This window comes from Phoenix dactylifera, chromosome 13 (assembly GCF_009389715.1).
Source record: "Phoenix dactylifera cultivar Barhee BC4 chromosome 13, palm_55x_up_171113_PBpolish2nd_filt_p, whole genome shotgun sequence".
NCBI classification, from domain to species: Eukaryota; Viridiplantae; Streptophyta; class Magnoliopsida; order Arecales; family Arecaceae; genus Phoenix; species Phoenix dactylifera.
Window position 1 is genome coordinate 4,266,900 of NC_052404.1, and position 12,573 is coordinate 4,279,472.

General features: G+C 35.2%; 1 protein-coding gene across 1 annotated transcript in view; it reads right to left on the reverse strand.

The window, feature by feature from the left end:
- Positions 1-12,573, reverse strand: part of LOC103701662 (probable NAD kinase 1) — a 53,215-nt gene that overhangs the window by 13,239 nt on the left and 27,403 nt on the right. Inside the window, exons 7-8 of the mRNA XM_008783811.4 lie at positions 7,683-7,789; positions 3,619-3,692 (exon numbers count right to left, since the gene is read on the reverse strand). Coding sequence (XP_008782033.2) covers positions 3,619-3,692; positions 7,683-7,789 — 181 coding nt within the window. The remainder of the gene's footprint in view (positions 1-3,618; positions 3,693-7,682; positions 7,790-12,573) is intronic.

The window sequence follows — 12,573 nt, forward strand, 5'->3', positions numbered from 1 at the left end:
TTGAGGTTTCATTTTCATTTTCATTTCACTGAAATTGCATTACATATAGGCTTTTTTTTGTTCTACTAGTTATTAGACACCTTTTCTCCAAGAAATTTATTAATTAACTTAGCATTTAACAGTTTAACTAAATCTAGTTGTCCTTGATCGAAACAAAATCACTGGTAAAAAAAGCACACCTTGGTAGGTATCAAAAGGAGATACTTGAGTAAACCAACAGGGATAGCAGCAAACTGCGAGTAATCTATCTTAATATTGTAGGGGGATGCGTAGACTATGTTATGTGAACAAATGTATGATTTTTAAATGTAGAGTGTGTACTAACAGATCCCAGCATATCAAATTTACATGTTCAAACCAAAATTCACACAAAACATTCCCCTTTTGGAATCATTGTGTTGAAGAGAAAAAAAAAATTGGAATACTTAGAAATCTCTACCCTAAAAATTAAAAAAAAATCTTGAAATGCAAATCATACAACAGGTATTGGAGGCATCAAACTTCAAACTACTTTATAAAGTTCACAAGCATTTAGTTTTTCTTTTCAAAAAAAAAAGCAGTTTGCTTCAGACAGTAATCTGTACATGTCCACAGTATCTAGGTTCTTAGGTTAGAGATATAGTTGTAAGGTTATGCATTGGCATATCATTTATGTACTAAATGGCACATGGTTCACACTTGGTACTTGTACCCGGTATAGGTGGCATACCAACATTTATTACGCCAAAAAGATTCTATAATACCGTACCGACACAATGCAAGTGTGGCAGCGGTACGGGGTCCGATACTGAGACGGCGAACCTTGAAATGGCAAACATTTTAAATTAGAGATCATAAACATAACTATCCTGCCCATTCTGTAAATGCCACACTGAATAATATTTACATACATCTATAAGACTATAACACACTTGAATATCATCTGACCAAGGGCAAATGGTTTCGTGCATTTTTACAGGGTGCGCTAAAATGCTCCTGCAAGCTAATGGTCTTGTTAGAGAAATATAAATATCCCAAAGCACAGTTGATAATGAATTGGAAGAAAGCATTGGAGGAAGATGTCAGCCAGATTCTCTGATTGTCACAGTGTACAGTTGCTGACTAAATGAGTGATTCCAAGCTTCAAAAGCATACAGCGAAGCCAATAGAGGTTCGCAGAAGTACCAGCATGGCATTAGTATTTACCTTTGGCACTAAACTGAGTAACCAAACCGGTCATGGCTAGCAGGACTCATATGATGGAAGATAACCTAGAACTAGGAAGATTCAAAAGCCAGTTAAATACTATCTAGGATCAGGATTGCCTGCTCGATCAGCACATCAGCAGGCAACTAGTTAAATATGGATGGGCCGATGAGGAAATGTTCAGAGGGATCTAGTCACATCTGCCATAGATACAACGAAGGATATATTTTGTTGCTTGCGGACAAGAGGTCTGACGTGCTCAAAGAAATGAGCTGTCTAGAGTAGCGGACAACCGTACGTAAGATAATGCAGTCCACTGAATATAATCTAATAGGACATAGGATCTAGGAGAGAATCTCATATAGAGTTATATTTCCAGATGAGAACAGTCAGTGTGGCTAGGTCTTCTATGGTTATGGAACATTTGATAGAAAGCATATTCTAAGACAAGATATTTCTGCTACATCACTTCCAATTATGACCATCAATAGAATAAAACAACAAAGATACGAATCTGAGAAGAATGGTGAAGACATAATAAGTTACTTGCATTTCTTGATCCCTATAGGCTATAAAGGTGTCATAGAATTTTAAAAACCAAGCTTAAGCTTCTTTAAGACCATAAAAATGGATCAAAACTGTTTTTGGAGGGCCAAAAAGCACTTTCTGGCACACCAAAAGTATTTCCAAACAGAGCCGTAAAGCTCTTTCCAACAGAGAAACATGAATCGACGTATTGTGTTGAGAGAAGCCAAGCATTTTTTAAGTAGACATGTTTGAGCTGACCATGGACAAAGGCATTCTTTGCATCCTATTGGGAGGAGGCAAATCTCAATAAATTATAACAATTATGGAGCTTCGTGACAAATTAACTGATGTCCCTAAATAATAATAATAACCAATCATTTTTCCAATTTTAGCTAATTTCTATTGTCAATTCAAGACTTGACTAAAACTGGTATGTGGAGCTGGTAGATTTTTTATTATAATATACTGTTAAAATTTGATTCTGTGGATGTTACATATGCATGATCAAGCTATTATAGGACTAAGTGAATATTTGAAAATAAGATTGGAAGAATCTTTATTTTCTTTAGTTCACTCGAATATGACATTTGACATGATAAAACTGTCGAATAACAATTGATTCTATAAATCTTTGTTCAAACATTATGGCTGAACAAAAGAATTGGGGTCTAGTGCGTTTCGGCCCGAAAACATTTAACCATTCGTCTAATTGATGTATTTTTTGCTTCAAACATACGATTTAACTCCCAATCTGCAAGGTCCGTGTAAGTTCAGAAGGTTGGTAAAAAATATGTTTAGGCATTTTTGATATGGTTATCTTACATTTGTATTCATACAATGAATTATGAGTAGCACTGAATAATCATGTTGGACATCCTAAAATACTAGTCAATACACTGCAATACAAGCCACAGATATTTGGTGCGGTAACATATTTAGCCCAATAGGTTGGCAGCTGTTCCTCACCAAGTGGTCATGAAAATAACTATTCTGCAAATCTAATACGCATGGGTCTCTCACCCTTTCTGTTTAGGGAGCTAGGCAATCTTATATGTTAGATGATTGTCCAACAGATTGAGATGAGGAAGCCTTCTTTTATTTATTTCTTTATCTTTTGGTTAGGAGTCAACTATGGATGAGAAGCCCCTCATATGGAAATGCACATGTTCTCTTCTCGTGTGATTTGCATTCATAGCCATTGCATGTTACCCTATGAGCAAGGTAGAAGTCCAGTTCAAAAGAAGTGGAGTCACTTGCAAGTGGAGACATCCACCCATAGTGTTGGGCACATGCAAATATGCAATTCACTTAAGCAGAACATGGGATGGCTGTCATTCCCAACTTGATTATGTATTTTCATTTATTTATATTAACTGATAAATACACTCCCACTTTTGGCTAATGCGCTTATTTTGTTCCTTTCTTCTAAGAAAAGAGGGATATATTATTAAAGATTGGGGTATATAAAGCCACCAGGTACATCAATTAATTAAAGATGGGACTCAAAGATTGCTCAGCTCATAAGGTCAGTCGAGTTGAAGACACCCCAAGAGTTTGCATTATCACAATAGATTGCAAAGTTGCACAATAATGAAATGTTTATAAAACCTTCTATGATCACAAATACATAGAAGGCACATCCCAACATGAGAATTAAATACAAACCACGTTTTAATAAATCTTCTCCCAAAAATATACTACCAAATGAAGCAGTTCAACTTACTTAGGCTAAGCACTATAACTATGTAATGGATCGATGAAGAAGCCTATCAATAATCACAATGTTATATCTAAGCAATTACTTCTAGAAGTTGTGGTCATAAGTTTGCACATAAAGAATTTGAGAATTTTTTTTCTAAAAGAACAGATGCCAGATCAGGATATCAAAGAACTGAAAATACATACCCAAAGAACTGTTCCATCGCCACCAAGAGTTACAACAAGATCGACCTTTGTGTGCAGGAACTTTATTTCCTCATCTATAACGTATTGTTGGTTAGTTGAAGATGAAGAAAGTATCAAGCTTTAATTCAAATATTGAAAAACCAATCAACACTTAAAGCTTCAAGCTATCAAGTTTTACAAGATGATAATCATTCATTAAAAATAAACAAAAAAATAACTATCCACTTACTCAAAAATTAGTATAATTTACAAATTGTAAACACAAGATATTGTCATGATCCATAACATGAACTGGGAACTTCATTAAAAAAGGTTATTATATTGCTCAAAGGACTTGAACCGCAGACTTCAGCTTTCTATAACAAAAAATAGCAGGTTAACTGAGATTCAAATTTTATTAAGAATCAAAACGGAAGTTGACGAATTATATCAAAATCAGCAACAAATATTTATTCTGCAAACATGAATTAAAAAAATTGCAGCAGTTACTCTTGCCAGATTTGATACATATAAAAAGGACAGGAGGCATATCTAAACCTGATGATTTACCTTGTCCTTCACCACCTTTATTTGTATAATACTATTGCAATACAGTTATTGTTGGCATCAATTTATACAATGAATTTGAAACCACTGTATGGTCAAGGTAGTAAACAAGTAATATTAGTTCATTCCATCTAACTAGAAGACTAACATAGTAGAACAAGTCCCAAGTATAAAGTCCCGAGTTTTATAAGGCACTTCACAAACAAGAAGTTGATAAAATAATATATTCCATGAGAAAAGGTAGCAAATCTTGTGCCTATATAGAACAGTTCTGAAGAGCCAACCAATGGAAATTTAAAAAATTTATACAAAAGGTACGGAACTGAAAAATTTGTGTGCATATAAGATTTATTTCACCTTAAGCCTTGTCTATATCTAATCACCATATCCATCCATCTATACACTTAATGGATGTATAAATCAGTTTCAAGTATTCAAATGCTTTCACATGGTTGACTCATTATCATCTCTTTTAACAAATTTCTGACACTTCCAGTTTTCTTATACAAGTCATGCTCCCAAGTTTTTAATTGTGATTGCCCTGTAATTACAGTATTCTCTCATGCACAGTCAATTTTATGCTTTGGAGTGCAAATGTTATCCTCTTCTGCTAGTGAACATGCTAAGCTATCCAATGTATCAAATTATCAATAAAGTATGCCTCTCCTCTAAATAAATGCCACTCAACATATCTTTTGCTATTGAAATTTCTCTTCTTGGAGTCTTAGTCAGTCTGTGCCCATCACCTGGAAGTGGTGTTGTATTATGCACTACCTTTACTTAGAACCTTGCATCATTCAGATCCACTCCCCATCTTGGCATCCACTTCTGTTGTGTCATACCCTCATGCTTCAGATTATATTCCAACTCCACAGAACATTTATACCTATCATCCTAAATAAGTGGCTAAATCATTCTCAACTCCGGAAGCCTTCTACTGATGCTCTTTGTGCATGTCCATGAAAGGTTCCGCTAATCCTTAACAATGGTCTTGCTCCCAAATGCACAGCCGGTCGCTACCAAGGAGTTGGGCACCTGGTGTACCACCCCTGCTGGCCAGTACACACCATACTAGACAGGGAACTGTATGGGAAGTTGGCAAGCCTTGGTTTTAGCAAACAAGGACCAAACTGCTCATATCGCACTGGATTAGGGCAGATTGAGCCTTGATTGTAAACTGCTTGATACAAGCAGGACCTTTTAAAGGCCTTTAAAAAAAATCCATGGTGTTTAAAAAGCCTTTAAAAATTCCACCTTTTCAAGGTGGGAGAGGGAGTGAGAGGCAGTTGGGAGCTTCCAGACTAGAACATTTGCACATTTGGAGCTTGAATCACTGGAAATTCAACAAGGAGATGCTAGAACATTGCTTCCAGCTAGGTACTGCCATCCCTAGTTTTTTCCCCTCCTCTTCTTGCAAGAATCAGACCCGAAATCAAGAGCTTAAAACCTTTAAATATATTTATTGGGGTATAAGATTCATGCCCTAGAGCATGAAAGCAGGATAAAAATTAGAAAAGTAAAAATCAATTTTTTTCGTCCTACAAGTTCTAAAAGAAACAAAAAAATAAAAAGAGACCAAAGAAATTGGAACTTTTGGTTAAACACCAAAACTTTCACCAAATATTTTTGTTCAATTGAATTTAAGATAGGTTATGTGAAATTAAGGATAACTGAATAAAACACAAATCAAATAACAACAGAAAAATTTCAAAGCACAGAGAATAGGATGCCTTGAGCATTTAAATTGGTAAACTCACCATATTTTTGTATATAGTCGGCATCAGAACAATAAAAAAGTTAAAAAGGAAAAGAAAGTTGGCGGCCAAAAAAGGCTGGTACCAAGGGTGGAACAGCTGGCGCAAGCCATGCCAGGTGGAACACAATGTCAATATGGTATGCTATATAATATGTACCCAAATAACCAGGCACTGGTGCAAACCTATACCTTGAGATTTGAAGCCTCAGTCACCACCCTAAGACTGAATTTTGTTACATGACTACAATGGCTTTTCGATTTAGCTAGCTAGTTACATAGAGCTGAGAACATTTCTTTATTCTTCCTTTTCATTTTTGGGAATTATTTTCAGGGCATTTTTCATTATGTATTTAGGGAGTCAATTTGGTTTCTTGAAGCTTAAGTTGAAAGCTTTTAGGTCTATCTATCTAGGGAAAATATCTGAGCTTGTGTTTTCTATTTCTTTGCCTCTATTACTATGGAATGATGAACCTAGTTCACTCTGGTTGCTTTTTTTCTTAAAAAAACATCAGCTAGATTGGGATTGTTGTCCTCATAAGCAAAGTATATATATCACCTATGTTAGCAAGGAACTTTTAATGGTCCACAATTTTCTTTAAAATTCAGCTAATGTATGGATCAAATTTCAACATTTTCTTAAAAAAATAAAATATGGTAGCTTCCTTGTATTTATCATCCCCTTGATCATGGACTCTTTCAGAACTTTTATTCCTTCGCTTTTTCCTCCTCTTTTTCAAATAGGATTTTAGTTCGGATAAAGTTGTAACGCAATTCAGGTCAACAGAATTGGTATCCAAGACCATTGATCCAGGGAAGCTAGTTTTGAAGCTATTGATAAAAATTTGCAAAAGCATGCAGCTTTTGATTTTCATACAATTCTACATGATAATAATTCTTCATTATCTATGAACAAGTACCCGAAGGTTAAATTTTGAGATGATCATTGCCATTGATTTTCACAAAACGTCAAGTAGTTAAAATGCCGCAGCATCATCTCTTAGAGGCCATGATAATAATTCTTCATTATCTATGAACAAGTACCCGAAGGTTAAATTTTGCACTTCATATAGTAAGCATGTAACTATTTTCTATAGCTAACTACTTATATGTCTTCTTCCCTTTATCTACAATTCTACATACCTTCGTCTTCGTGTTTACATGTGGAGGTGTCTGACTGTACATGTACTTTACATATGAACATGTGCTCTTAATTTCCTACCTATTTTGGAACAATAAAGGCATATGGAGCAAGTAAAAAGCCTTCTACTTTTGTCAAAGCTATCTTTCTTGGGGAGCTTTTATACGTTCTTTATCACTACCAAGGTTTTGAGTACTGGACAATACCAGTATGTACCAGGAAAAATACCATACCACTAAGGTATCAATAACCGGTACACCCCCTTACTTCGATACCAAAAACTGTACAATACCAACACAATACCAGTTGGCTACAAGTACAGGTACCAAAACTAGTACATAAAAACCTTGAGCACTACATTCCATTAACAGTCATCCAATGTGTCTTTGCGAAGAAATTCATATCTAGAACAAAAGAATAAAACAAATTATTTAAAAGAAAGACTTGGTTAAGGGCTTTGTGCAGACAAAAAATGCATTCTGAGAACAAAGGTCTAGAATTTACGTATAGGCCTCTACATATAGAAAATTCGTCAAAATACTTCAGAATATTTAACAGTGGCATGAATTGTGAAAGGCTGCATGAATTCATGCATGATTAACAGATTAAGTTTATGTAACTTACCATCTTCCCATGTCTGCACAAATCTAAAGTAAGGAGACTCTGTTAGAAGTTCAGTCATTACACGAGGCTCCACAAAAACATTTATATTTTTATGTTCTTTTAGCCATCTGCATAAATCAAATGAAGCAGGATAAAGCTCTTTATAAGATAAAACTAAATACTTAAGTTTTAGAGAAGTAATTTCTAAGAAATAACTGGTACTATTTGGTAGCCCATAATGAAAAGTTAAAACTTTGATCTAGTAAAATATAGCCTGAATCAGGACCAATATACTACAAGCATGTCTATCATCTCCATCTGAAACCTAAAATTTAAGTTCTCTTTTGGTTAAGGACTGAAAAATGTGCGGCATGTGCCATGCTCATGCCAATCATGGGCAAGCACAGTACTACCCCTTCATGCTGTGCCATGCCAGTCATGTGTCGATGATTCATGGTTAAAAGAATGGGTTAATGCCAGGCATGCACAACACAAGGGTATATGCCCCTATGCTCAGCACATACATCAACAGCGCAGTATGACACGACAGACACGGAATACTTTAGAGTTTAAACCATATTTATGGCAGAAAATAATGTATTTTCTAACATTATGTGAGTCAAAAATTTATCCAATAAGATCTAGAAAGTGTTTTAAATTTTGTCCAATAACATAAGATCTAGAAAGTGTTCTAAAACTAGACCAAGCTATAAACTTGCTTATATATCTTTAGTCAGAGCATGAATTATAATGTTAAAATTTTTTATCAAACCTCTGACATATCAGCCAAGAACTAACAAGATAAAATGGATGAAAAGATTAAAGGCTGCATCTTCTGTAGAAGAATAAAGGTTGCATCTTCTGTAGAAGATTAAAGGTTGCATCTTCTTATACATGACTTGAAAACACTAATGCAGTGTTTGATTGCAGAACAATTAGTCCATGTAGGGTGGAGTAGTTTATTCTAGCATAAGTGAAAAAAGTAGCTCTACTTACTTTTCAAAATACCCATTTTATCCTTGGGATGAATAGGCTGCTTTTCTAACATTTGGCAGGTTAAAGTGGAGTAAGTGAAGTAAAGGGACAGTTATCCTATTTTACCCACCTCCAACCTACAACCAAATGCAGCCTAACTAAAATAACCATGATTTTGACCGAACTGAATTTCCTCCTATGCATGTTTTCACCAAAAATGCAATCCTGAAAAAGTATTATCATCTTTCATGATCCTTTTCATCAGTTATAAGTAAGATATTGGTCTACACTGTAACAGGCACTTATAGTGACCTACACAAAATTAAGAGCATTTTATTCACTCAATTCTCATATACTTATTCAATTGAAATAGAGGGATACACAACCTGAAAATCCTTTAGTGTGCTCCACTTCCCCACCCTCAACCCCGAAAAAAAAAAACTACACCTTTACTCGTAAGTTATTCAAATTTCTCTCCATCTTGTCTTGTCTCATTATTTGTCCCTTTAGGGGACTGCAATCAGCTGCAGAACAAGAACTAAATGTTGGAGTGATCAAACTATTTTACTAATGGAGTTCATCTCTCTAACCATTATAAGAAACTTCGAGTCCTTACAAGTATATGACTGCACTAAATGCATACGATAAATATATGGTATGACATAGGAATCGGATAGTGTGCATTTTCATAAATGCACACTTCGTTTATTGTCCATACATATCTTTGACTTCTGTACATATTTTATATTTTAGCCTTCGTGATTAGGCTTTACATGTCCATAATATATTCTGGTAGATAATTATTTAAAACCACAAGAGATTTAATGAATGACAATTTCAATTTGCTGTGATAAAATTGCTAACAAGAATTTATGATGAATTTGATAATACTTCAAGAAAGTTTTGTTAATTCTAGGTATAAATATAACAATTACAAAAAATAAGTAAAAGTTATACATACATTCATACATACGTATGCGTATGCACATACACATATGCATATTTATGTGTACATGCCATATTTGTAGTTGTATGTATGAGTTGGACTGGACATATATATGTGTATGAACATTTAGAATATGTAGATATGTTGTTTAGTAGGTATTTATGTATGTATGTGAGCGTGTGTCTATATACACACACACATATACATATTATAAATATTATATATGCAGATTATGTAGACATGTTCTTTACAGTGTTTACACTTTCCACAACATCTAAACTGATGACTGTGACTTAAAGCTAATACACTAAGGGAGGTGCAAGCCAAAACACCAAGGGTGAAAATCATATATGTTTATACATATATAAATATTATGTATGTAGATTATGTAAATATTTTGTATAACTAGTGTTCACATCCAGATTGATGATTGTGATATAAAAGCGAATAAATCAAGGGAGGTGCAGACCGAAAAAATATGGCATAGACTGAGGAGAGCGAGAGATATCAACCTAAAATGAAGCCTTAATGGAGCATAGTCCAAGGATGGTGGTTGGTCAGCAGCCACCAGTACACATACATGGCGGAGTAGGGCAATTATTCCTATCTTATCACTCCCTAGAATATGGAGGAGTGGGGCAGTTAGACCTTTCTTACTTCTACCAATGCCACTACCAGAACATTAGAGGAGCGGTACAACTAGTCAGAATATAGGAGTAGCGGTTGGAGGATAACTATCACGCATGATAATAGTAGTTCATGTGGCGCAAGCAGCAAGGACAAGTGTCAAAAATTTATTAGTGACACTTATCCTAGTTGTTAATGGGAGCCACTTAATTGTAATCCCAATAGAGGGATCCTTTTGCCAATCAATGGAACATGTTTATCTTTATTTTAAGTTATCCTTGCTTTTATCTTTAAATTACTTGCTTTTAGTTTCTCATTAGGACTATAATTTACCAATAGGAGTAGAAGTAGAGTACTTTGATCATAGTCTCAGCTACACATTATCTTTCCTTCTCCAAAATAGGCAATATGATGGTAGTGATAAGTCCTTTAAGGGCACCTAGACCCATGCTACTCATCATGACCAGATATATTTATAACCACACATAGTCTTATCACTGATAAGGAGGTATGCAGGAAGAGAGATCTTGAGATCAAGTGTGACACAGTTTGCTACTAACTATGTTGCACATAATAGCCTTCTTGAGAAGAAAACAGGCCTACATCATAAGTTTGTCAGTACTCAGTACCAAGTGGCAGAAGAGCAGATTTAAGAGGACCAGCACTAAGGAGGGCATTGTGGAGGACTTGGTGACGAGGCAGATTCTGGCAGTGGGTCGAGAAGATAGTAAAGGCTATCAAGCCATTATACGAAGTGCTTCGGACCGTGGACAGCGAGAGGTATCCCTAGATGGGCATTTTATATCATATGATGGAGAGGGCAAAGAATCAAATAAGGGAGGCAGCTCCGAACATGCCTAAGACTACATCAATATCATTGAGCGATGGCAGGACCACCAGATGGATAGGAATTTGCATCTAGCAGGTAAGCAAGAATATTGAAAATTAGATTGCTCATGTACTTGTAAAATTTTATTAAAACAATTATGAACTCTATCTGCAGGTTAGTACCTGAACCCGAGGTTCTAGTACACCGTATCTGGGATCAATATGGATAACGAACTTCTAGCCGCTCTACGTAATATAATCTACAAGATGGAGCTTGATCTAGAAGTCGCAGCCCTATATCTAAAAGAGGTAAATTAACTTAAGCAGCGTGCGTAAGTTAACTTATGTCTTCAATGATTAACATATTATAACACGATTCCTTTTCACAAAAAAAATATATAGGAAGGGCACTGATAGCTTTAGAATCTTGGTAGCGGTCGTAAGTAAAAAAAATATGAATCCAGATATATTACATATCAATAATAATTATTACCTCATATTAGATAGTTACTAATATGATACTATCTTATATGTAATTTTCTTCAATATTTTCACAGTTAAATGATAAATTTCTTTTGGCTTGTCGATGTAAAATCTTAAGCGGTGTATGAGCTAGTAGAGCCCGCAAGGATACGATTGCATATAAGAGATAGATTTTTTAAGGTCGTTCAGGAGGACATAACGCAACTGCAGATGATCTCGCACGTGGATTAGGATTCATAGATATGTCAAATTTCGAGTCGTATACTAGTTCTTATTACCTGCAGCCACAGGCAGCCTATAACCCATACGAATACGGAAATAGATATGGTGTCTAACGTATCGTCTTCCGGCGGCTACTACACTACATAGCCAGAAGATCTTACAAGTTGGATTTTGCTACCGACATATTCAAATGGGCTCCTCCACAGCCATATTATCAGTCAGAGGATCCCTCTCAGAGCTAGACAGTGAGAGATAGGATGAGCGTATAGGAATACAATGTCGCTTAGTTAGAGGGATGGACTGATATACCTTCTGATTATGCTAATATCTTAAGACATCGCCACTCGAGAAGAAATATCGATATGTATGTTGTACTTTAAATATATGTAATTGATTGCATCATTTCATATTTTGTATCTTACTAATTGATTTTAGAATATTTCACGTTGCTTTTTCTAGCATATAAAATATTCTAGAAATAAAAATTGCACTTAAAATTATTTTATATTTTGCATCACTCTAAAACATCAATAGGCATCATTTAGAATATATCGGGATGACAGAAACATCAAAAAACATCAAGAAAAATCAAAGTATACTTATAATCATTGAAGAAATTGAAAAAAAAATGATTACCATTAATATATTTAAAAAAATGGTGTCGGTTCGGAACCAGCACGCTACCAGTACCGTGTCGGTACGATACCAAACTAGTACCATACCGAGTCGGTTACTGATCGGTACGGATTTCAGTACCGGTTCGGCGGACCTTGCATGGCATCTTTGATTCTGGTGCTAGAATAGGTCAAAAGACTTGTTTCAATTATCGAG